The following is a 27,994-nucleotide window of genomic DNA, read 5'->3' as shown; positions in this document are numbered from 1 at the left end:
TATTAGACCAAAATGTCAAGTTTGCCTAGGAAAAGCAATTATTATACCAGCAAACTCAAAATTCGATTAAAAATGAACAAACTAGGCTATAAATACTTTGTATTGTAGGCTTGTATTATTATATTATTATATAGCCTAGTGTTTATTTACTGATAGACAGTCAAAAAGACAAATTCATCAATATTTTATTTATAACAGGGCTTTATTTATTTATAAAATAATAACACACCACAGATCCTGAAGAAACAGTAACAAAAACACTGTGACAGAATGGTTAGAAATAGCGTATGGGGCTGTCACGTGATTAAGGAACGACTCGACTCGAAGACTCATAAGATGAACTAATCAATTCTCGGCTCGGACTGCATTGGTATAGCGTATGGGGCTGTCACGTGATTAAGGAATGACTTGAACCCGAAGACTTGTCAGACAAGAGGTGAGGTGAGCTAATCACAGACTGAAGACCCAGGTAAAAAATGAATTAATCTTTTCTGTATCTTATAGCATTTTAGTTTTGTATTGTTTGTAGTGTGATCAACGTTTTCGTAAGTACTAGATGTGTTGGGGAAGTAACACGTGACATTTTAATTACATTTTGCTAAAATGAACGAAATGAACTAAATGACTAGAAAAATGATTCGTCCATTTTGATGAACGAGACTCAAAAGTTCGAGTCGGTAAAATGATCAGAACTTCCCATCACTAGTTTTTTTCCATAATGCATTCATTAATACGCATCGGACTTAGTGTGCAAGGTCTCTGTGCGTGACAAATATTTCGGATCACGAATACGAAAAAACGCATGCAAAGATTTCAGACTCAGTGTGCAATGACCTTAATACTGTGAAAAATGATTACAATTTAAATAAATTGTTTTCCATTTTAATATTACTCCAGTCTTCACTGTCACATGATTCTTCAGAATTCATAAATGCAAAATGTTGATTTGCTTAAGTTTTTCCCCCATACTCTGAAAAATAGAAAAATAACACCATTTACTTGAAACAGATTTTTTTTTTGTAACATCATAAACCGTCACTTTTAATCAATTTAATGCATATATAATAATATATTAATATAATGAAATAAAATATTCAGAAATAGGGGCAATCCCTAACCTCAAGTATCAGCATTAGTAATTAGCCTTAGAAAACAATGCTAATAATTTATAGATTTAGAGGATGATTTTATGAATGATGAAAAGAAAAAAAAATACATAGCATTGATCGTTCATCATAACTCTCTCTCTCGCACGCACGCACACACGCACACACAGTGAGGAGAGGTCAGCTGATCAGCTTGTCTCAGAGTCGGCCCAATCTGTTCACCTGTCCCTGTATTTCTCTGCCTGCCCGCTGTCTCTCCTTTATGGGGCGGGTGCGTGTTTGTGTTGCCAAGGGAAGATTCCCCTGCAGAGCTCTGCTGCCTCTGACTGGCTAACCTCGTTCAGTAGCGCCCCTCCCCCTGCAACCACCTTCCTTCCCTCCCCCCGTACGGTCCCCCTCTCTAGCCTCCCCTTCCTGTCTTTACACTAGTTCAACTGTTACCCCTCGACCTTCACTTTCTTTCTTCTAATGTTTCTGGATGGTTTTTTTACACTGTATCTTTGTGTCTCTTTTCTAATCCTGTAATGCTCTCATTCTTCCACGATTTAGCGAGCTGACTCATTTCTGTCCTCTATTCCTCTCCTTACTCCATCCCATATCGTCTTTTCAAACTCCCACTTCCTATGTGGGATGGAAGCAAACATTTGAGAGGGAATCTGCAATTGAAAAAGACATACTGATCCAAAAATGAGGTGTCTTTGGTGGTTTATTGTCTTAAAATGTACAAATAACTCTCTCTCTCTCTCTCTCTCTCTCTCTCTCTCTCTCTCTCTCTCTCTCTCTCGAGTGTGTGCTGATGTCCAACGCAGGCAGACTGTAACGTCACCTTCCATTTGCAGCGTGTAAAGCGGAGAAGGCTGCAACCCCCCGGCCATCCCTTGAGAATGCGCTTAAAACCTCGGCTTTGCCGCAGCCTGCCAGCTTACACAGACGATAGCATCCAGATACACCCATCTGACAGATTAGCGGCCCCTCTGAACCCTCCACTCCTCCTCCTCTTCATCCCTCCATCTCAATTCCTCCTTTAAAGGCAGCATGTCTACCATTATCAGGCGAGTCTGACTAGAACTCATACATGAGGCTAATGGAGTCATTTTAGCAGCTGATCTGGGCTGATAGCCCACTGTGGAGGCGGATCTGAGAGAATAAGCTGGAGTACATCATCTCGATATCGAAGATTTCTCATCTCTTACAGACAGAGGTTAAGAGTTCAGAGTCATTTCATCTCGACAATCTAATGCCAATGGTCACACTTGAAAAGAACTGCTGCTATCAGGCACACTTTGTCAAGTCAATACTCAAATTAAATTCAGTTCCTCCTGTCGAACTGGTACTACAGAACACTCAGTTTAGTACTTGTTGTCTGGTGACAGGTGGTTACCCCTGAATGCTCATAAAGGTGCACTTCCTGGTCAAAATGCCAGCTTGGCATGGCATCAATGTAAACACAGCAGGTTTCTGCCACTGTCTGTCATTTATAATAATTAAACTGTAATGCTGGTAATAAAAAGAGAAAATTACTTACTGTGGTTACTCGGTTTATTTGTTCTTCATTACTGTTTGTCTGAATAATTAATTTTTTAAACTTAAGTCATTAAAACTTTTTAATTTAATTTACTTAACTGACAAATATAGAAATGCTGAATGTTATTTTTCAATTTAATTTGGTAATATTCATTGTAATAATAATAATACTAACTGTTTAAAGAACAGTTAAAATTCATCAGATCAGAACAGATCAGTCCCTATAAAACTTCATATATTATGCCACCTGACCTGTCTGAATCTCCATCTCAAGCTTTTCTTAGGAAATATAGATATATGCCATTACTAAATTGATTAGTATCGCATATGTAATTTAATATGAAAACGTTTTTTATCAAATCTCTATTGTCAGCCCTGATTTCTATATAAGTGCTCTCCTAAACAGCAGTAGAAATATAATAAATTAATTAACAACATGAAAAGCAATGAGATGAAGAATCTTCAGAATACATTTTGGTGTTGCAAAAAAAAAAAAAAAAAAACGTTATATAGGTTCAAAACAACAAAAGGCAGAGTAAATGATGACAGATTTAGATTTTTGAGTAAACTGTCCCTTTAAGTTAATACAAAGACCGAACAGAATATTCAGTAAATCAGCACTTGATCTCATCTAGCAGGATTTGATTGGATTGTGAAAAATGGAATATGAAAATATTAATGCTATAATTTTTTCCACCCACATGACCTTAGTTATATCAGCAAAATAAACCACATTTCAGAAGCAGAGAAAGTTATCATATTTTGATGAAAGATTATCATATTTTTTCATTAGAAAGCTGAGAGTAGATGAATCACACCAACCATTTATAAAGGAAATGTAAAATATATATATTTCGTGTTGTTTTTGTGTCCCCACGGCCTCTTCATCTGAACTGCTTATGAAAAATTGTGAAGCCTTGTGTTTTTCTTCTAACCACCTCCCTTCAGTCCCAACTGATATCTACAGGATCTTCATCCTTAAACACCCACTCTTCATCTCTCTGTCTCTTTCATTCTCCACCTCCCGCTCTCGGTCTCTTTCTCCCTCTCTCTGTCTCTCTCCTGATTGGGATCTGCAGTCAAGCAGATTAACAAGCTCTGGCAGAAGAAGCAGGCAGCCCCCATACAACACACACACACACACACACTAGGCACGTGCAACACGAGGCGAGTGAGATGAGAGCAAAAAGAGAGATATGTAGCAAGAGAAGAGGAGAGGCAGTGTGCGTACATATGAGTCTGTTCAGTCATGCATCAGTGTGAAAGCATGCCTGCCTGAATATGTGTGTGTGTGTGTGTGTGTATGTGTGTGTGTGTGTACACAGTGAGCTGTAGGGTGAATGAGGGTTTTTCTCTGGGTGTCTGTAAGCCACTTCATCATTTATAAACTGTGAATCTTCCTTACTTCAATGAATTCTCTCTTTTTGCCTGCCTGACTGTCTCTTTTTGATCTCTAAAAGTCAAACAACCAGGTAAAGCAGAGAATACATAGACATGAGCTACAGGAAGAGTCTTCTGAATGGTACTGCCCCTAAAAACATCAGGCCAAACACTGGAAACTCTGTACCAGGTCTGCCTCTACTGTCACTCTGCCTCTCAATATTACATGAGACAGCCTTCAGCCTTTACACACACAAAGCAGCCCAGTCAGGCTTGAGCTGATGTGGCCCACAGCGGCCTAACGCCCTCACCACAGTGCATGCACGCACACGCACACACACATGCACACACACGCGCACACACACACACACACACACTCACACACACACACACTCTTAAGAGATTTCTGCAGCTGCAACCAACAGGAAACATGCACCTGTACCACTGGGGGCTTCTGCAAAAGTCATCAGTTTCTCAGCATCACACACTATACATAAGTATTCACCCTCTGATGACTGCATTTGAAACTGCACGCAATGACCACCTAATGTTGAAATAAACATGGCATTTTCTGTACACACACCCATTTGATGTCTTAAAGGAACAGTTCACTCGAAAATTTTAATTCTGTCGTTATTTACCAACTATCCAGTAGGTCCAATAGTATAGTATTTGTTCATAGGTCACAGTGAATAAGTGACGTGACATACAGCCGAGTATGGCCGAGTCTCAAACCCACAACCTTAGGGTTAGGAGTCAAACTCTCTAACCACTAGGCCACGACTTACCCTTGATCCATAGCAATGACAAATTGGTTAATATGACTTGCACACTACATCCCGGATTTTTTAGTCCTGATAGTTTTTAATGAGTAAAAGACCCAAATTGAAGCTGTCCTTCACTGATAATCTTTCCCTCTAGTAAACCCAAGAACCAAAGCAACCAAATCATTGAATCAGTGATTTGAACTTGAGTACCAAATTTATCCAGTTTGAAGACAAAATCTTTTGGGCTGGTTCTTTTAAATTAAATGCATGATCAATTTGCACTGAATTATTCATAATGGAAATCACCTGCATCAAGTCAAGAAAAAATGTAATAAAAACATGAGTTTGGAATATTGTGAGGGTGAGTAAATAATGAACTCTCTCTTAAATTCAGGCAGCATTTCAACTATACTATTTAAAACACTCTTAACTCTTCCGCTGAGGTTATATGATAGTTTCGTGTCTGTAAAACACCTAAATATAAGTTGTTATTCACTGATAATCTTCCTTTTCAGTGAGCTGTTAACCCGAGAACCAAAATATATGAATCATTGAGTCAGTGAGTTGATCAACCAAACCAGTTCAATCTGCATGCGAATGATTCTTTTGAACTGGTTTATTTCAACTAAACACTTGATCCTGTTCATAAGTTGCTCTGAATGATTCATTGTGGAAAACAGCTGCATGAAGGTCCACAAAGACAGGAAAAAAACATAAAAGTTTTTAATACTATTTGGGTGAGTAAATAAAGACAGAACTTTTCATTTGTAGGTGAACTGTCTTTTTATTCAGGCAACATTTCAACTATATTATCTGAGACACTCTTTTTTAAATCTTCCGCTGAGGTCATATGATTTAAGCTCTTATTCACTGATAATCTTCCTTTCCAGTAAGCTAAATCAAGGACCCAATTCAAATAGTATGGTCCAATTCATAAATTGCACTGAATTCCACATTATACGAAAAGGCTACAATAAGGTCCATAAGGGCGTAAAAAATAGCTACGGGTTCAAAACGAAGAAAGAGAGAGTAAAAAAAAAAAAAAGAGAGAGTAAATTACAAAATCCTATCTACAAACTATCCTTTTAATTCAAGTGGTGTTTCAGTTCCACTATCTTAACACTCTTCCGATGCTGCTGTTCTTTCCATGTTAACGTTATGCTCCCCAGAACAACATGCCACACACACGCAGTCGCCATCTTGTGTTGGACAGGACGGACACCGGATGGGCACCGTGTGTGTGTTTGTGTGTAAGCCACTTTTTCCTCTCTGGCCAAAGGCAGGAGGTGGTAGAGGGTGCAGCTGTCCCTATCTCTCCTGTCCCACCATCGTCCAGGCAGTTATCCAAGCAGCATATAGAGATCCACAAGCCTCTGAATCACCCTTCAAGTTCTCTTGACGTTCACACACACTCTTTCTCTTACACATGCGCCCGGCCTCCCTATGGGTGAGTGTTTAGCTATGCAAAAGCCTTGCCATTTCTTGAAGAAATAGCAATGTTGTGGATTTACATTGTTCCTATTGTATAACCAAGGTATCCTGGAAATGGTAACAAGGTAATACTATAATATTCTTAGAAGTACCATGTAAATTAAATCAAATTAGCATGGTATTATCCCAGTCTAAATCCATTATGAAGGCTATGACTATGTAATAATGAAGTGACAAATTTAGCTTTGGTTACAATATTCGATAAAGGTCAAAATAAACGAGGAGAAGCTCCATGTAAAAAAAGGCATCGCAATTACAGCCATTCCTTTTTGGATGGGATCTTTCTCAGAGGACTTGTTTGTTAGCCGGAAAACCGTAGGTAATTTGTGCTGTGATTTTAACAAGGTTTCTGTGAGGAAAAACACACACATTTACCTGGCCTCCTCAGGGAAAACTAGTCCCGACCAAATAGGGATATTGACTGAACTACTGCAACCAAATTAACATGGTTCACCAAAGACAGGAAGGAAGGAATGAAGAGAAGGAGCAAACAAATAAAGGACGAATGAGACCAACAAACAAATAAAACTATTTCCTGCCACCTGAAATTGGGAGGATTCATGGTGGGCTTGTATGTCTGTGTTACCTCGATGATGTCAGCGTTGGTCCTGCTTTCGTGCGGCTCATTGTACTCGGTGTATTTGAGGAGCACTTTGTCCATGTCGGTGCTGGCATACTGGAAGAGCTTGTTTGAGTGATTGAAAATAATGAGGGCAATCTCGCAGTCACACAACACACTGAGCTCGTAGGCTTTCTTCATCAGACCAAACTTCCGTTTGGTGAAGGTCACCTGTGGATAGAGAGAGAAAGATTAGTTTAGACAGGCAGAAAAAGATGATGATTGAGTGAAGGGTGAGAACTGAAAACTATATCAGTGTTTACAGTTATATAAAAAATAAGATACTAAACTTATAGTTCACCTAAAGCAACTGATTACACATATTCATGTTGTTCCAAACCTTTCTTTCTTTTGTGAAACTCAAAAGAAGATATTTTGAAGAATCTATTTTCATTTTTAATTTAAATAAAATGTCCAGGAATGAGGATTGGAGCTTCAAGATTCAAACTGGAGATTCAACAAGATGCAACAGCACCATTACGATTTCATAAACGGTCTTCTAAACTAATATGATAGACATAAGATATTCAAAGGGAAAATTTGAATGAACTTTAAGACATTATTTACTGACAATCTTGATGTGCACTAGCTGAAAGTAGTGATGTACGATTCATGAACACACCAACAAGCCAGATAAACCCTATCCAGAATCCAGACTTGTTCAGAGTTCACTTAATTGTTAACATTTCACTTAATAATTGTTAACAGCAACATAATTGCCATTGAAATTAGAAATCGCAGGTAACCAATTTCCATTTAAATTAAATGTCATTAAATATAAAAAAGAGAAAGACTGGGTTAGGCTGGGATGAGTAAAGAGATGAGAACTGAGAACGATGTCTAATGCAGTTTTGCTTCTTAGGTAAATTTGTCTTATTTTATGGATTTTTATGGACTACTTGTATGATATTTCTATGGTGTTTTGTGTTATTTTCGAAGCTTGAAAGCTCCAGTCACTTTTCATTGTGATACCGAGGTGAAAATGAAATCAACTGCATTCTTCAAACCATCTTTTGTAACTCAACAGAAAGGTCACAAAGGTCTGGAACCAAATGGAAACCAAACAGTGTTTTGTGAATTACTCTTATAGGAATTTTTGCAGTGCACAGAGGTTGACTCAAGATTTGCCACCCAAGAGCTGATTTTCTCTCTCAAAACTGACCAAACAGTTTTCTACCGCTTTCTTGCTCTCTGCTAGCAAAAGTGCCACCTTTAGACAGAAAGTTTTTCTGCTCAGACCCTGGACTCCATAACCTTAAGAGCTCGACAGTGTTAGCAGACAGTGATTGCATCTCTGTAAATAAAAGCCCTTTTCCATTAGGTGCAAGAATCTCCTCCACCTCGACAATCAGAGAGCTGATGTTCCTTCTCTCCACACCAGCACCAGGATAAACACCAGCAACATAATTGCCATCGAAAATAGAAATCGCAGGTAACCAATGGCAACAGGAGAACACAACTTTATCATTGTGAAGAACGCTGAGAGGCAGCGACCTGACTTCTTTCCGCTACTCTCTCGATCCAATTAACCTCAGGGCCGAATGCTTACCTACTGACCTTTACTGCACACGCGGACTCTAGCTCGCTCTCTCACCTGCTGCCGCCTGTCAGTTCTGATGCCTCTGTTCTTCTACACCTCTCCTATATACTTGCCTCAATGCTGGAGTTCGGTAATTAAAAGACACATTGTATTGCAGCAAAGACTGTAGTTCATGTCCTCTTCTCGCACTCTTTAATTCTTTAATTGCCCAAATACCTGTTACACCACAGGAAGGTCAGAAGGACAAGATGAGCAAAGCAGATTAATTTCCGGAAGAAATCTCAATTCAAAGGGATATTTAGTAAAAAAATAAATAAAATAAAATAGTCCTAATCTGGGTCAAACAAACTACAAGACTTTTTTTGCAACTTTGTTAAAAATATGATTAGTCAGGCACACCTGAGGGAGACTGAGAGCGCTGACACAGCGAAGCTGAGGTTGAGTATGCACACCTGCTCCGGTCAGAGTGACTACACCTATCAGCACAACTGTGACCAGAACAACATTTCCCATACATTCTCACCAACATGGAGGGAAAGATTGAGTAGAACATTTAACTCCAAACTAAACACAATTAATTACTTTAAGCTTTCAATAGGACACTGTTGTGAAGTCTGTGATTTAATGGGTTTTATATGACAGGCTTACCTGTTGGAACAGAGAACAGAAATGAAGCTTAGGTCAACACCATTTAGGCGGATATAAAAAAAACAGCAAAAACGAACACTCCTCTAAACAAAACTAAAACATTGCATTGTTTGTATAGCTATCGAAAACTAACATGCAAAGTACATGAAAATTAAAGTGCCCCTATTATGGGTAATGAAAAGTTCATATTATGGTTTTGGGACTCCAAAACAACCGGTTGACATGCATCCAAGGTCAATTTTCATTGTCTTAGAATATTCATCTATTTTTACCTTACTTGCTCAACGACTCCCAAACGATTCGCTCAACAATTCATTTTTTCTAACTGCTCCTTTGCGTGACGCTAATCTGCATTTCATCATGGCTGTAATACCTGATAAAGCAGCATTTGTGAGCGCAGTGCTGCTTTGTGTATAGCGTCACTGGGGAAACAGCTATTTTTACCGCTCCAGAAGCGGCATCTTGTGGCAAAGAAGAATTTGCATTTTCAGTCAGATCAACGCGAAAAGACCAACAAGTGGGCGGGCAATAAACTAATGTTTCATGTTGACGTCAACATGAAATGGCTTGGAATTCGTTTTAAAAACTACTTGTTTCAATGATGAAACAAGTGACAATAACTTTATACGCGGTGCACTTTCAGATTTAAAACTTTGCAGGATGTGTTATAAAAAGATGGGTCTTCTTCCACTTGCAAACAAACTCTTCTAAACTAACCTCTAAATACTTCTAAACTAACCTCTAAACTATTAATTGGGGTGTTCAGTAAGTTATGTCACGAAATACACATCATTCAACCCGACCATTATACGTTAATCAGATTATAAACGTAGATCTATGCCTGTGTGAACGCACCCTAAATTGCATTTTATTTAAATTACATTTCAAAAACATGAAATGCCACAGAATGACACTAGATAGAACTGAAAATGTTTATGCAGCAACATTATCTTTGGCAGCACTAAAATACTACAAATAAAACAAGTAAAACTCTATCCATAGACTGAATAAAACTTGCAAAGCACTCGCTTAAAATTTTTGCAGACGATAATATTCTTGTTATGACTAAAAACTAATAATCACAGGCTACTATTACATTTCTATTTTGTCTGAATAAATTAAAAGTAACGATGATCAATTAGGTTGACATGATACAAGTGAATTAAGGGATCATAACTTCGTAACGTACTATATAAAAACAGATATTTGATTTTCTAATGAAATGACATGATAGTTATGTATTCAATACAGTCTGTAAAATATACACTTTAATCAATAAAAAAATCAATAACCAATAACCCAATAACCAATATGGTACCAATATTATGAATAAAAACTAATACTAAAACTTAAAGAAACTAAAGGTAACTGTAATATCTAAAAAATTTAAGAAAACTAAACAAAATTCTGCTGCATCAGTTGAGTCAGAAATTGAAAAACCTCATCACTCATACAAACAGCAATGTTTTGAAAGCACCGGTGTTTGCACCTTAAGGGAAGACAACCTATGAGTAGTTAACTTGTAGTTGTCTCTGCTTATTAAACCGGGATGGGAAAAAGTACTTACACACGTCAAAATCCCCACTTCAACAATATATCAACAGAAACCTTGCACTGGAGAAGTAAGATTTGATTTTGCCTCAAACTGTTTGTCTTTTACAAGATGTCTAAATCACTAATGCAACTTAAGGAAACTCACCAAAAAAGTCAGAACTAATAAGAAAGGTTTCTGTTAAAATGCCAATGATATCTTTCAGGCTCTCCTGAGTATACTCTGTGTGTTTTATTCAGAGAAAACTAGTTTTTAGAAGTCTTTTATGTTAAACTAAAAACACTGCCACTGCAGACAGTCAGGCTTTGCACTCACCTGTCTGTTACGCTCGTCTGTGATTCGCTGAATCTGGATCTTTTTCCTCCCCATGGCTGCTGTGATTGGCCGAGCAGGGGTAGGGTCAAGGTTGGGGGTGTGGTGAGGTCAGAGGTCAAAATTTCTCGAGCTACAGGAGCACAAACAGCGACTAGTCGCTTCTGTGTATAAAGATGTGTGCGTGTGAGAGAGTCTCGCTCTCTCTCTGTATGCCACCTGTCTGAGGCAGCTGAGCTCACCCGTCTTCCTCCACTGATAAAAAAAAAGGAAGGAGGGAAGGAAGAAAGAAAGTATGTGGCCTCCTGGTAGGGCCTTCAGATCATTGTCTGCTCAGGCAGCATGTCATCCAACAGGTGTCTTTTCTGATATCCAAACCCCCCTGGAAAAATCTGGTGATGAAGATGAAGATGGTCTTGTGATGAATTCTGTGAAAGAAAAGAGAGACCAGAACATAAAATAAAAACTGGTGCAACAGCAAAATATTAAGGTAGTCAATCGATTAAAACAATTAAAAAAAAAATTTGGGGGTGGATCACAAATAAATTACATATAGCATGTATCAACATCAAAGTAATTTAGAAAAGAGTGAAAAACAGACAAGTGGGCTTCTTACAATACTACCTTAAAAACCTTTTGCTATATTTAGTATATTTACTAAATATACTAAATCATTTTATCACATATGCTGGTTAACTCGTCAAATGAATTGCATTGAATCACATATACATAACCGTTTAACAGTTTAGAGTGGGTAAGATTATATTTAATAAGCCTATAAGTATAATATGCTCACAAAGGTTGCATTTCTTTTTAATTCTCATTGCAGTAAAAATTGTGAAATATTTGCATAATTTAAAACAATTTAATATATGTTCAAATGTAATTTTTATTTCTGACCAAGCTGAATTTTTATCAGTCATTATTCCAGTCTTGAGTCACATGATTTCTTTCGTAACTGTAAATATCTTAACAGTCACTTTTGAACAATAGTGTATACCCTTGCTGAAAAAAAAAACATTCTCTTACCAACCCCAAATTACGAACAGTAGTGTACATCAATATGTACAATATTTTACATAATTAATTGTACCAATTTAACAGCCCAACAAACTACAACAGATTTCAATTACATGCTCTGCTTGCTACCCTACTTCTGTAATTTTATGACGGCAAAAAAATCTTGATTAAAGATGATTATTCCTAATATTTTTTCTCAATAATTTCGAACACAAAGCCATTATTGGAGAGCCTGTCAAATAATCTGCGGCCTGTGATTATTGTGTCACCTACTCACTCACCCCTATATTTTAGCAAATGAAGGGAGAATTTCAAGCCTCCAAACTTAAGGGTTCCCACACTTTCTTGTCAGTAAGTTTCCTTTATTTTTCAAGGATTTTTACAAATCCATTTATCAAGATTAGAGTCACATCTATTAATTACTTGCTTATCAAATAATTCTAAACGAATCAAAAACTTCAATAACAATTTCCATGACTTTTTAAGATATTGTCAATTTCTTTGACAAGCAGGGAAATTTCACTTAAGAAATTTCCCGATATTGCTGTTTCAGGACCATTATGGGAACCCTTAAGCTTTTAAAGAGCTGCCAGGACAGAATAAACAACTTCACCTCAAGCATAGCTAGGTTTCCTCTAAACAACACATCGCATGACATCCACATATATATGGTTGGGCAGAGCCCTTTTCCACAGCCTGATAGAGCCTTATTATGTGTTCTCGTTCACAAACCGCTGACGCCGATGTCTCTTACAGACCTAAAGCATCTTCACCTGCAGGGAAACACCTGCTGAAGTGTTTCTGTGCTTGAGTGTGTCATCCAGCAGCACTCACAGTCTTCTCTCACTAACTAGTCTCCCTTTTAGCTGTTTAGTCAACATGGATATTTAAGCCACGTTTGAAGGTTAAGTGAATTTTTCACTTTAGAATAATAAAAAGCCATGTAGAAACAAACAGTGAGAACAGATGCCTGGGAGCGAGATGGCACAAGTTTGTGTGTGTGTGTGTGTGTGTATGAATGAATGGCTGCATGAATGGATTTACTGCAGCCTAAGAATTGTCATATGGGCCAGGATAATTTTAAAACATGCTATTTTTATCTCCGTCTTCGATTAAAAAAACAACCAAGGGCTTAAAACACAATTCTATATATATATATATATATATATATATATATATATATATATATATATATATATATATATATATATATATATATATATAAATCCAGCTTGTACACACTCACACTCACATCCCCACATGACTGCTGACACAAACTGACTCCCTGATCAGGGAAGCCTGCAAACTTCCTCATTTCAGGTCAAAGTGCACATGCACAGAGACAACATTGTGTGAGTTGTGACCAACTTGAATTACAAGTTCTTACTTCCTTGCCACTTTCCATGCAGTAAAAAGCAACAAATAACCCTGATTTTACCTTTAAATTCTAGGTCTTTTGGAGAAAGCACACAATTAAGAAGTGTGCTTCAGAGTTATTGTTGAGTAGAAGCATATTAAAGACTGTAAAAAAGACCGACTGGAAAAGCTCTTCCACCTTGTTCCTGTAAAACAAATTCCTTCTAGTAAAGTAAACACTTTTGAAGGGTTGTGGTTTGTTCCAACCGACATGTCAAAATTACATCATAGCAATCCTGATAGGCTGATGGCACCGTGAGAATGCAAAAGTATCAACTCTTCTAGGTTATTTTTTCCTCTTCTGAGAAGCAGTCAGGAAATAAGTTTCCCCATTACAGGCGTATAAACTTAAGAAAACTGAATAAAACAACAACAAACTCATCTGTAATAGTAAAATGAGATTTTTGACCGAAAAAAAAAAAAAAAAATGGTGTGCTTATGGCATCAGTTTTGACTGGTGGTCGGAAAAAATCTAGTCAATGTCAAAGTTCAAACTGAGCCTGAAAATTCTCTTGAAAAGTGTCTTAAGAGACAAAATCCGCTCGCTCTGTTAACTTCAGTGTTCTCCTTTCATAACAAAACAACTGAAAAAGACATCTAGGACTACAAACTCACCATCACTTTTTGTTTGTTCTAACATCTAGAGTGACAGAAAAGGTCAGAAAGCAGTACCTCAAATACTCTTAAACACAATCCAAGCTGCTGGGCATGACAGAAAAAAATCCCTGTCACAAGCGTCATCGCTTCTTTCACAGTAAAATATTGAGCAGTGTGTGTGTGTGTGCGCGTAAATGTTTATGTGAGTTTTCGAACTCCAAATGGAGAGGATGTGTCGACAGGAAAGGTTTCCTCAGCCGGCTGACAGCAGCACAGACTTTAGTTCAAAGTGAGCCGGAGTGCGTTTGTGTGTTTTGGTCTGTAGGGCCAATACATGAAAAGACTTCTTTATCTGCAATGAGAGTCAGAGTTTGACCTTTAACCCTGTGAGCGCTGAGAGGGGCTAATTCCCAGCTCTGATCTCAATCGCTTCACAAGGGACCTGGAAAGTGTCCTCAGACTGCGGTTCCTCGCAGTCAGACTCCCTAACCACAGAGAACTCATAAAGTGCTGCTTGATAATGCTGCAACTTGATATTGGTATTCAAACTGGGGGCTGCAAGAGGATATTAGAGAGTCAATAAGAAGAAATTATTTTATTTAGGATACATTAAATACTTAATATAAACTGATAAATAATATAACTAATTATAATAATATAAGAATTTATCAAATCAGTTTTATTTTTACATTATTGTTTAAAACTAAAGTATTTATTCAATACAAACTAAATAAAAGATTATTAGAATAATTTAATTATATTGACAACATTATGTATCAAATATGCATAAAATAATGTTAATAAAGAATGAATGATGGTGATCGTATGACTAATTTGACATTTTAGCAGGAAAATGAGAGTAGTGTTTGCCCCTGAATTTCAGGGGTGTTACCACAAATGTCAGGGTGTTAGGGCGTACAGTATGGTTTTTAGCACATTTTATGCGGTTGCTAAATTGTGCTCGAAGTCAGAAAATTCCAGATACTGTAAGAGTTCTGTCAATGTGAGAAGGTTTTTTTTATGCAGTTTATCCTGAGGCAGGTGAAAATTCGAAGTCTCATTGCTGAGAAAAACAACAGCCCATTTCCAACAGGCTGCATGATTTTACGTATTATATAAGTTTATAGAACAAATGGTACGGGACAGGTTAAATGACAAAGTTGGGGAACTCTGGGGTTTGTTTAGATCTCTAACCTTGAGGGTTAGCAAGCACCGCAATTAAACAATAAAGAACAAACAAAGAAGGTTACTGATAAACACTGGTTCCTTTCTGTTTTATCTGCTAGGGGAACCCCCTGCAACAAAAAACAAAAACCTTCTTATCTTAAATTAGTTCTGCTCACGAAAACTAATACACAATAAATAAACACATTTATGTACATGAGCGCACAAGCGCACACACACACACGCAGGCACACACACACAAACACGTTGTCAGCAAGGCATTTCTCACTGCTCTCAGAGCAAAAAGGTGAGCCGTTGTATGATGCAGCTGTCACACACACATACAGGGGAAGGTGTTATAATTTTGAGTTGCGGCTTGCTCATACCACTAAGGAAATCCTGCGGAACCAAGCTTCAGCGTGCAACACAAGCAAAGCAACATTTACACAGGCTTGCAAACAAGTGAAAAAACACCTTGGTGTAAACACGTCCAAAGACACGCTGCTATAGAGAAACCCAAGAGGGAAGAAAAAAAGAGTCACAAGTTTGTGACCTTTTACTATATCGAGTAATTCTCCATCTTCAAGTAGCTCTGACCCAAATGGTTGGGCTGCATTGCTTCTCGCAAGGACGCTGAAGTACCAGAGCTCCACTGGGATAAGCGCACACTGCCCTCGTCCATGTGTGGGCATATGGTATTCTTTGCGAGCGCGTGTGCATGTGTAAGCATATCTCCTACATAGGGTGTGTGTGAGAGAGCCCAGTTTTGTTATCCCTGCCTGTAACTAGAGGCAGAGTGGCCTGGGGCTTGGAGATAAGGGACCGTGCCAGAGCTGGGCTTGGACCGGGTCCAAAGCTGTGCTGAGAAATCCATCACCTTCCCAGCTCAGAGCGGGAGGTCACCGACTGGGACAGAGAGTTATTTAATTCGGCCGTTTACAGTTTTTGTACATTGGTACTATACAAAACGCTAGAGCTGAAACAACGAATCGATTTAATCGATTAAAATCGATTATTAAAATAGTTGTCAACAAATTTAGTAATCGATTCGTCGCTAAATAAATTTTATTTGCCATAAGCGGCTCATTTCGTGCATATTTCAAATCTGCGGTGACCAAAGTGTGGCAGTAATGAGCCACCGGAGGTTTTACTCAGCCAGTACAGCAGGTGAAGTAGCGAATAGCCAATAGCTGGCCTCGTTTTATGTCACGTGCTTCCCGAACAGCGTCTCTGCAGCATTCAGCGGGAAGTGGGAGTACTTTACTTTACTTTGAGCCTTCAAAATGAAGAGTAACCTGTAAACTCTGCACTACTGAACTGTTTAAGGGGCCGTTCACATATCGTGTCTTTTGCGTGCTCAAGTTCGTTATTTCCTATGTAGGCGCGCAGTATGCACTCTCATAATGGAAGCGACGCGGTCGCGACACGCACGCGGTGCGATGCGCCCGTTTTTCCAGGCGCGTCCACACCGCATCCATTTATCCTTTGCTGAAATTTCCGGGTCTTCATGGAGAGGGCACCTCATGGAGAGAGCACGTCATGGTTGCTTAGCAAATTTAAACGCCTCAGGGGCGCTTCTGCCCGAGCGCTTTGGAAAGAAGGAGAAAGCGGCGCGACTAGCGTTTTCCACGCGTTTTTAGGTGCGATATGTGAACGGCCCCTAAGAATTTTATTTGTGCAGATTCTCCAGTACAAGGTTGTTTGCAAATGTTTAGTCGTAAAAGCTGATAACATTGCTTTTTAACAGTTAACATTTAAAGCTTTACAAACATGTTATGTGATCAGTTTGTCGTTTACCAGTTCATAATTCAGACTTGCAGCCTAATTATGACTGAATGAGAGAGGTAAATGTTTGAGTATATTAAGTATTCACTGCTCTTTTTCACACAGCAGGTTTTTTGTGTTTGTCCCAATTTTTTTTTTCTGGACAACCTTCTGATGGATTTTACTTTAAATTTTGAGTTCCATTCAGGTTTCATGCCATTGGCACTTTTTTTTCGAAGGATTGTTTACAATTTCACAGCATAAGCTATAAAGCTTTTTCTCAGTAAATAATAAAATACAATGCACTGCAATTTTATTGTTTTATCCTTATACTTCGTGAAAATATGTTCTCAAAGATTCCTTAAGCTTTGTTTGGGATGTTAAACTACTTTAGGAGCTCTAAGGACTGCCATGGTGAAAACAATATTTGAAATCTCCTTTTGAATTTTGCTAGAGTATGGGTCAGTGTTTTGATTGCAGAAGAGTTCGACAAAGGATTACTAACATAATAAAACAACTCCAGGTATATTTTTGATGAGGATATGACCATGCAAAATGGTTAAAATCTCTTAAAAATCTATGCTGAATGATTATTAATAATTTACTTGGGGAAAAAATGGAAAAAACTAAAATATAAGTACATAAACCGATTAATCGATTAATCGTAAAAATAATCGACAGATTAATCGATTATCAAAATAATCGTTAGTTGCAGCCCTACAAAACGCCCCATGACCACAGCTCTGTCACCGCCAGCAATATCTCGGCACTGCCGGAGCTAGTAAAAGCTATTTTGTACTGAGGAAGAAAACTAAACGTGCTGATTAAGATATTGTGACAACAGAATGTAAATTACAATCGACATGAATGGAGACCAATACACCAAATACACATATGTGTTTACATCATATAAATCAATGATTCCAAGTGGAAATTTCATTTTGCTAATTCATGGAAATGAAAATGCATTTTACACATTTACTCAAAAAAAAATTATAATCCATGATTATCACATAATACACATAAATCAGTTTTTATCACTAGAAAACTCCAATGCTAATGACTAAATCAAAATGGACACAATTTACTTTTCTTAATACTTATTCATGGTCTTGTTGTGCATAATTTGTTTGCATGTGTGATGTCTTCAAAAAGTCATTTAGAGGCCGCTTTTCATCGAAGCAATTCCCAATGGATAAAATTAAGCTGGTCTTGTTGAATATTCCTTTTTGCTTAGAAATAAGCAACATTATGGATAGTGATGGACAATATTTTGGTACCATATCAGTTAGTGGCCGCTATTAAAAAAATTTTATCGTATATGTATTAGTCAGTGCTCATTTCCCCTATTGACATTGTTAAAGGCGATCTTTAGCAATTCTCTGTTTGAATTTTTTTGAACACGTCTAGCATTTACAAATGTTATTATTTAGACAGAATAACAACATTTTAATATAGGCCATGTGTAAGCTTACCATCTAACCAATCATCAACATATCAATATCAGCCAGAATGGTATTAACTCTCATTAAGCAAAATAGGTCACAAATGATGTTTCATGTTGATCTTAAACTCAATTTCCAAACTATGCTAGAGTAAAAGGAAATCATTGCAAGCTTATCTGCTATATGACCTGTGAAGAAGACAAAAAACAAGCTTGGCTGGTCCAACATGGAGCCACAAAGAAATTGTGGTAGAGCAAAGGTGTTTTGAGGAGACACCCTCATGCTCAGCGTTTTTTTTTTTTTGTGTGTTGTTCGAAACATTAGCAACAGGTAAACTGGGGCAAAAATGGAGCCTTGTGAGACCCTGCAGCGATTTACTCCAACCTTGGGGTTGTACTGCCAGCACCAACTGCAGGATATTTCCAGCCTGTTGACTCACCCTCCCCGCATGGCAGGAACTCACCCTGTCCAATATGGCTACTCGGCTGCTGACCGCAGCGCATGATTTCTGTTTTTCAACACAGACGTTTGTCCAGTACACAACGTATACTGATGATACGGCGGTGTTCGATGCCGAGTGCCGTCACTGGACTTCCTCCAGGAGTGGGGAGATGGTGGTGGTGGTGGTGTAACGTCTGCCAGACCACAAGCGTAACCCAATCTCTGAGATGGGGGAGGGTGGTGGGTACGGCACTGCAAGGACAGCATTTCAGGGGGAGGGGTGTAATGGATCTGTGGTCTTCAGCTTGTGAATCACTCCATTGCTGTCTGTCTCGTCAACTCTGAAAGCAAACTACAATGCTAGGTTACCACTTTAAACCCTAAAAAAAGTGTTTTTTTTCTGATGTGAGGCAGTTCCTTCTTCATATTCTCATGACAAACAAAACACTTATGAACAGATGAAACACAGTTGTCTGTTGTGTTTTCTACAGTACTTTAGGCTGTTGTTTACACCAACTTATCGTTTCAAGCATCAGTGTGGACAATGTGGTCAAACTTGTCAGTTTACAGCAGTGCCACATGGCTGAGCAAAGCCAAAGTGATAAAACTCTCAGGCTACTGCATCAGGCTACAAATACCGATGCAGACTAACATGCTGTTCTAGGGTCAGGTAAATCTTTTTCCCTCTCACCCTACATGACCCTGATCCGTCACTAGGGATCTAACGATTAACCGTGACGGTTCAAATCGGTTGAGAGGTCAAACAAATCGCCATACAATTGGAGTAGGAATTTATATGAGGAGAAATGACCATCTTTAGAAAAGTTTACACAGTATTTTCTTTTCATCTTGGCTCTGAAAGATGCATATTAAAGTAGCGTTCATAAGTGCAGCTCTGCTTTGTTTACAGTGGTAACCAAGGAAACGCTGTATCACTGCTGTTCATAAGCGCCACCTGCTGGCAGAGGCTGTTTCTCAATATGCATTCTTCAGCGATCTTGCGCCCTTGTGTTCTTGCTTTACGTCATTATTAACCGTCGAAGTTCAGTTGCAATTCTCAAGAACGCAAGTAAAGAGGATGCATGGAAGTGCCCGGATGTGTTCTTTATATCAAGGATGCATCGAGTGCAGACTTGAGAGAATTGAGCCATTAGAAATCACAGAAGACACTGCAGGTGGCCGGTGTACGGAAACCTGTTATCTATAATCTCGCTCTCACAAATAATTGACGGCTCTTCAAAGTAAACAATTATACTTTTGTTTTGCTTAATTTTAATAAAGTTATAAGACACAGAGAAAGTCTGCAGTATTTTTATTGGCATATTAAAATTAATCTTAACAGTCATAGTTAAAAATATAACGCTGTAAAATAAGACGATATACACAAGTCCGTTCTTTGCGTTCTTGGAATTGAGAAACAGAGTAATCTGTGTCTCATTCAGCTCGTCTGCAGCAATAGCCTAATAAAACAACACCTTTTCATTTCCTGTATAATGTCTTCAATCTAATTTTGTAAAAAAAAAAAAAAAAATTGATTCGTGAGTCGTGAGTTGAGTGAATCGTTACATCCCTAGCCGCCACTAAAGATCTTGGAGAAACAAACACACCTTCCCTTGCATCACAACGTCGTTGAAATCAATGTGACATCTTGAAATGGGAGTATGTTGCCAGCGGTTCGTCATGAACATCTCATGAGTGGTTTAGTTACACAACAAAACAAAAGTTCAAACAAAAGATAAGCTTGTCGGTTCAGTAATATATCAAAATCACAATCAGAAGACAAGGAAGATGTCATTCGTGTTTCTGTAGAAATGCTCAAGGGTGAAAGAGAAGCGCAAGTAATGCCGGATAATGAGACACAATAATCTGATACGCCTCAAGACTAGCAGCTACTACATACATACATACATACTGATCTTTCTTTCCTGTTAATATTGACATACTTTTTCTCAAGTGAAAAGCACTGTTAACAACAAGAACATCTTTTTTCTGCTAAGTCTACACAGTTCTCACCAGAAAATTAACAACCATTTTAAAAGTTAAATTATTATCCTAACAGGACTGTAAATCTGTTACTTTTTGAGTGAAAAAAAGATATATATATACAGTATATATAAACACACTGACTTTATGGATTTAAAGACACAATTTTTATTAAACAGATATGATTTGTTAAAATAGCCTTAATCCAATGAAATGAGCAAGAACAAAATCTAATTAAAATAGAAGTCATTATGCACTACCATTCAAAAGTTTGGGGTTACATTTTGCTCACCAAGGATTTTTTTTTAAACCGTAACAATCGCGAAATATTTGTACAATTTAAAATAATTATTAGTTTTTTTATTTGTTGCATATTTTGTATGTTACATAATTTGTAATAACTTGTAGACATATGTAATTTATTTCTGTGAGCAAATTTTCAGCATTGTTACACCAGTCTTCAGTACCACAAGATTCAGGTAAGCTGATTTGGTGATCAAGAAACATCTATTATCATCATCAGTGCTGAAAACAGTTGTGCTTATTAAACTGCCACTTTTTTGGATTCTTTGACAGAGTAGACATTTCAAAAGGACAGTATTTAAATAAAATAGAAATCTTTTATAACATTATTAAATTTATTTACTGTCAATTTTAATTAATTTAATATGTCCTTGCAGAATAAAATGATTGATTTCTTTAAAAAACCAAGACGTCTGAAGGGCAATGTACGTTTTTCATATTGAACTAAGAATGAAACTGCAGGTAAAATCATTAGACTGTATTAAACTGAATTCCTATTCCAACACACTGAAAAGTAGTAGTATTCTGTCAAGTGCATGAAAAGCAAAAGAAAGAGATTGAGAGAGAAGACAGAGATGTGTAGAGTGAAGCTGTCATGCATTACAGCACATGGTTCTGTCACACCACACCACTCTTCAACGCTCGGAAATACCCTGAAGGCAACACATTATTCATGTCAACCCCATCTCTTAGTGACGTTTACGGAATATAAAAACTATACTAAACTATTTTAAGATGTTACTGCTCTATTTTTGTGTCGCATTCAGTTATTTTTACGAAAACCAAAGCGTTCAAATATGAAACTACTGTACATAAAAAGAAACAAAAAGTTACAATATCTTTAAATAGCGTAACTGGTATAAAATTGAGATCCTTCTTACCCCTTACAAGTAATGATGAACAAAAAGCTTCCAATTCGATCCCCACGGTTCCTTTCCAGTGACCAAGTCAAGCAACAAATAAAATCCAAGTGGACTACAGCATAGCCTGTCCCATGACCTATGCCTGGCTGGCAGTGGGGACCGGTTCAGCAATGAGCTTAATGCAGAACGTTCAGACCCCCAGCCCTCCTCTCAGAGACCCCCACCCTCACCCTTGCCCTAATATGCCTTTAGCAACTGCCTTCAATCCATCAATGTCTTTGGATGTAATTGAGAGGGTGGATGGGTGTCAGGATTGGGACGCTTGTCAGTATGTCAGATCCTCTGTTCTCTTGCCTGTACATGTGTGTGTTAAATGTAGTGGCAGCTGCCTACACACCTTTTGTTCCGACACCCCCTTGCGACGTCTCTGCTGTCACAGCTGTACCAAATTCAACTTTTCGGGTCCAAAGCTGCTGCAGGCGACACCCCACGCCGGATCTTTTTTTAAAATAAAAAATCCTGCACACTAGCTCATTATTTAGTGTGGAAGCCTCTTTATATACATAAAATGTAGCAATAGTCTGTTGTTTTCAGTCTTTTCGGAAGAACAATCACAGTTTCACCGAGAACAAATCTCAAGATTTGCCCTTTCCTGACCTCAGAAATCTCAGAAGGGCTTTCGTGGGGTGTGGGAATGCAAAGGCCATGGGTCTGTAAAACTGCAATGTCATTTGAGTTTCCAATGGGAGGGACAAAAAAAAAAAACATTTTGGGCACAAATCACGCTCTGGCACTGAGAACATTATGGGTTGAGGAGGAGGTCTGGACACCGCGGCTTCTCACAAAGAGTAACTTATATGGATAAATGTTGTGGATAAAGAGAACAGGGTGAAATGAAACCCTCCCTATGCTAAAATCAAGCTGGAAATCTGCCATTAGTGAGAAAAAAAAAATACAAACATCTTTAACATAACACACACAAGCCAAAATCAAGAGGACACATTAGCTAGAACAACAAAAATCATTGACTGGTCATCAGTCTGCTAAGATCCTGCTTCCTTGTTAACTCTCTTTCACTTTCTGTGCAGAGAAAGAATCGCATATTCAGGTTTGGGATGTGCAACTAAATGTAACAGTATTGAACAACATACCTCACAAACTTGTAGATACACTTTAAAATAATATGTTGTATATATTTATCATGTATATATAATGAAAAAAAAATAGATACTTATATATAAATAGATACTTTTTGTAACGAGACCAGTAAAAAGGCAATAATTAAAATTACTGGCAGAAAAAAAATCCTTACTGTTGTTTAACATTTCATTAATTGCTTACCAATTTGAATAAAATTGTATATGGAGAATTATATCTGACACTTTCATTGTCTCTTATGTAACTCTTATGTGACTCCAGTGCAAACTTGTTTTACATTCTTCAAAATATGAACGAAAGAAGATTTTACACAGGATATGAGCAAAGATTGTTTCATTTCCCTATTTGTGCGTCGTCATACAAATACAACACAACATTACCTTAAATCCAGGAAGAAGTTTGATTTTCAGTTTTTTTTTAGTTCCACATATAGTATGGGCATGGGCAGAAAAAAACGTCAGTTACTCCATCACGTCTTTCCATCTCCCCTTTCCAAGAAAACGCACTGTCATAGAAGGATTCCCATACCAGGAACAGCTGCGTGCATGTGGCCTTTTAACTAACCTGACAAAATAACAGAACGAGCACTGTCCTATTTAAATGACTTCAGCTGAGTTCTACAGACAGATATCGCTGTAAAAAGCTTCTTCCAGAAGTGCTTTAACATTTCAGATGTCCCTCAGTGAAATCTAGCTGAAGAATAAACATGCTTTTCTCATGAACTGATGTAAAAGAAATGTGCTGTAAAGAATCAGTCATCACTAAAACGCTCTGTAATACAGAGAAACACTGCATCTCCCTACCTAGTCAGATGGTCATAGCTACAGGGTAAAGGTCAAGATGAGCTAGATGAGTCCTAACAGACAACACAACCTGTTTGTCTTTGCCTAAGCCCCTTCAGCTGCTACTCGAGAAGACACTGCCACAATTTGAAATCATTTCCTCTGACCCTTCAAACAGTTCTTAACCCGGCACAAGACAGAGCTGCAGTTAAATTAAGACTTATTACAAAATCTGTCCAGATTTACTCTAGACATCCACAGAAAATAAACACAAAAATGTAAAGCGATATAGACGATACGTTTCGACTTGCCAAATTCTCTGAAGAAACATTGAGCAGTCTGTAAAACTCGCCGACACAGTCCTGCTATTCAGGTGTTAAGGGCTTTTAGCAAGTTACTATAGGATTCCTAGAGGTTTATTTACAGGTTCTCATCAAGAGAGCCCACATTCAATTATCTATGGCCACCATAGACCTGATAGTAACATCATGCATTGTCTGAAATTTGGAGGTGGCCTGGGAATGGTTCTAACCAGATTTAATGAAAGTGTTCATGTAAACACACAAGCCTTATTTACATCCCTAAAATCGAATCCTTTTATTTTTTCCTTTATACTGTCTATATTTATTTCTATTACCGATGCACATTTTTAAACTGCCTATTTTGGATCAACGAATAAACATACAAAGCTGTCAAATATTATCTTTATATATATTGCAATATTATCATTATATCTTTTACCAACAGGAGCACAAGTTGAACTTGCTGCCTAACGCATTTCATGTGTCTGCTGAACTGAAAAATTATGTAAACTAAGCATATAAAATGTATCTGTACCATAGTACATCCATATGGACATTACTTCATTCACTACACTTATGTCCGGCTGATAACAGAATACTATTTAAGAAACAGTAAAACCTAAAATCGCTCTCTACAAATGAATTTAGGCATCGCTAAATTTCACATATTTATTAAGATTGGCTAAATAGAGGAAACGAGCAAGAACAATAAAACTACTACAACACTGCCTGTTATTGACAAATGTACAAATTCTCTAATATTGGCTGATAACTCATACAGCACCACTCTATCATGCATGCCTAGATGATTGCACTGCAGCTTTCCACGTGCTGGGTGGATCAGAGTCTAAACCAGTCAAGGACATGAGGAAACGTCAGCCTTTACTATGAGAAAGAGCCAGCTGTCAGTAAGAGATGATATCTTCTCTCTCCGATGTTTAGGAGGGTGAGAAGTGATGGGTCTCTGGTGTTAAAAAAAACAATTCTCAAAAGGTATTAAACATGAGAGAAGTGGCCCACACACACACAGCTTCTAGCATCCTACTGAACACTCAAAGGAACTCACTCGTTCTCTCTCTCAAACACACACTTCTCAGAAACAGCTGACATTTCAACAGGCAACAGCTGACAGGCTACAGGTGGGAAGGGCACAACCCCTTTAACCCCGTACATCCCCTCAACCCCCAGCACAAAGCCCTTGTTCTTAACCTGGAGCTTTTATACTCTGAATCACACGCACATACACACACACACACACCTGTTAGTACCGCAGAGGAACTGTGATAAACCCTTCCTCCACCGCAGGTTATTTATTTCGGATGGCGGCCTCCCCGTCTCCCTCGCTCTTCCTTTCGGTTTCCTCAGCGTAGCGAGACTCCTTGTTCTGTCTGCATCTTTAATAACCTCAGCAAATGTTTCTATTCAATGTGTGCAGCAAGCAAAATGTTCAGATGGCAACGGTCACGTGGGTCTGACATGCCAGCTTTGTGAAGGACTTTTTTTACTCAGTAACTGAAAACGTTTTTTGTTTCTTTAAAATAAATGTCATTTGGTCCTTGTAAATAAGCAAGAGTCAAACAGGCTGTATTTTGCTAGGAATGCACCACAAAAGAATATGTAGCCTATATCATAAAGCAGTTCCCAGACTTTTTTTCTTGCGCACCCCCTTCTATGCCCCAACCGGGTTGGCGCACCCCCAATCCCCACTTAAAAAAACTCAACAAAGCTGTATTTTCATCAATAACAATAATATGAGCAACAAATCTACAAATCAGAATAATTTGTGAAGGATCATTTGATACTGAAGACTGGAGTAATAGCTGCTGACAATTCAGCTTTGCCATCAATGGAATAAACTACATTCTAAAATACATAAAAATAGACAGTAGTTATTGACTAAGACGCGGTTGGGCAGCAACCAATCGGAACGTAGAAGTCCACCGCTTGAGAGGATTCCAGAGAACGCAGTTCGACCACATTAGTTCCCAAGCACAATAGAGGACAGGTTGATTATTGCGGTTTTGCATTTGCAATAATCAATGATGTGTCCCTGTTTGTGTACAGGGACATAAAAAATAAATTAAAAGTGATATGTGGACCAAGGTGTCTGAGATTTTTCATTTTCCTGGTGAGTTGCTGATGTGCAGTAACGTTACAGGAATAATAATCTAATGATATAAAAAAAAATAATAATAGTACTGTAGTCCCAGTTTACTTTTAAACAAATTTCCCTGATTATACTTACGTTAAGTAATGTTTATACTTGATTATATTTACTTAAGTAGCATTTTCAATGCAAGACTTTTACTTGCATCAGAGTATTTTTACAGTGCTTTATACATTATTAGGTAAAGGATCTTAATACTTCGTCCACAACATTATTTAATGAGGTTACCTTATAACGTTACCCTCCTTGTGGTTAGTCTGCACGAGATCAACAAGCTTGTTTGCTTTGCGGCCACTTTAAATACAAGATGAGAATTCGATCTACGTCAGAGCATCTGAGCGGTGTGAATGCACAGTTAGTCAAATGACCTTAAATGTTTATATTTAAATAGCGTAAAGAGTAAACAAATAACTTAAGTCAAACATCAATGAAATCTAGCCCAGTGGTTTTCAACCTGTGGTCCGCAGCTGCAGGTGGGCCGCCAATTACTATTAAAAAAATAAATAATAGCATTGTTAATATATGTAAAAATGTCTAAGTCACATCACGATTTTCCGCAGCCCTGACCTCCAGCAGTATGCTATCCGATGATCCAATCAGAATGCAACGCGCCTAGCGCAAGAACAAAACAGACTGGGCATATGCTCCAGGTTCACACTCTGTCTGTGATGCACCTTTTTTCCGAGCCCATGTTAATTAACAGGTCAGAGCATTCACACTGCACTAGAAATAAAAACGTGCGAAAATAATTAATATCTAGCACATGAGCATAGAGAGAGTTGTGAGTGCATAGGACGCAGTTCAAGTGAGATGAGACACGTTTTAAGTGCGCACATTCTCTCGTGCTAGAGCAGCGTGTATCTGAGCAACACGTCTGGTTTTGTGACGGAGAAAAGGAACTCTGCATGCATTATATTAATGTGCTTTCGCGTTACAATAACGCACTCTCGCTGCTGCTTCTGCGTACTGCAGATGGAGTAGGCTACGTGTGAACCTGTATAATGTATAACAAATCTATTTCAACACCTGAGGCACCGCTACAATTAATGAGCTCTATGAACAATGCATGGCAAAAAAAGAAAAAAAGTCCCTGGACACTGGATTTATTTATTTATATATTTTTTTTGCCATAAGTCTATTTTTTTTTACACCTTTACTATAGTGATTATTTTGACTTATGTCTGTTCTAGAGAAGTTACAACATTTTGATAAATGTCTAATTGTTTTTCTTTTGGAAATACGTTTCAAAATCATCCTGAATGCATTTATGACTGCAGCATATCTGTGTCAAAATTGTGATTAAAATCGAAATCTCTAAATTGATCAAAGAAATTGCGATGTTTTTTTTTTTTGTCCATATCGCACAGCACTATTCATTCAATAAATACAATTAACAGTCTAGCTTCTGAGTGCTAAGTTATTAACCCAACAATAGCGGGGTCAGTTAATCTTTTTGCAGTGGGCCGCTTAAACATATGTGTTTGGTTGTGTGGGCCGCGAGTTGAAAAAGGTTGGGAACCACTGATCTAGCCTTTTTAAAAGCTTGTAACACATTCTGGTAACGCATTTAATAAAGACTTGCAAAGTAGAAGACAAGAAAAAGAAGAAAGAAAGAAAGAAAAGTGCTGCCTGCTGCCCTCAAGATGGACT

At 37.9% G+C, this 27,994-nt stretch overlaps 1 protein-coding gene across 6 annotated transcripts in view; it reads right to left on the bottom strand.

Moving 5' to 3' along the window:
* Positions 1 to 27,994, bottom strand: part of mef2d (myocyte enhancer factor 2d) — a 48,442-nt gene that overhangs the window by 7,653 nt on the left and 12,795 nt on the right. For 2 of the 6 annotated variants that reach the window (XM_026284039.1, XM_026284045.1), the window contains exons 1-3: positions 21,954 to 22,130; positions 10,943 to 11,367; positions 6,855 to 7,058 (exon numbers count right to left, since the gene is read on the bottom strand). In XM_026284039.1, the coding sequence (XP_026139824.1) occupies positions 6,855 to 7,058; positions 10,943 to 10,996 (258 nt within the window). In that variant the 5' untranslated portion in view covers positions 10,997 to 11,367; positions 21,954 to 22,130. Of the gene's footprint in view, positions 1 to 6,854; positions 7,059 to 10,942; positions 11,368 to 15,610; positions 16,023 to 21,953; positions 22,131 to 27,994 lie in introns of those variants that run through there. The other 4 variants (XM_026284043.1, XM_026284042.1, XM_026284044.1 and 1 more) reach the window with 4 other exon arrangements.

This window comes from Carassius auratus, chromosome 16 (genome assembly GCF_003368295.1).
Source record: "Carassius auratus strain Wakin chromosome 16, ASM336829v1, whole genome shotgun sequence".
NCBI lineage: Eukaryota > Metazoa > Chordata > Actinopteri > Cypriniformes > Cyprinidae > Carassius > Carassius auratus.
Note: the sequence above shows the minus strand (reverse complement) of the source record. Positions and strands in the feature narration are given on the sequence as shown.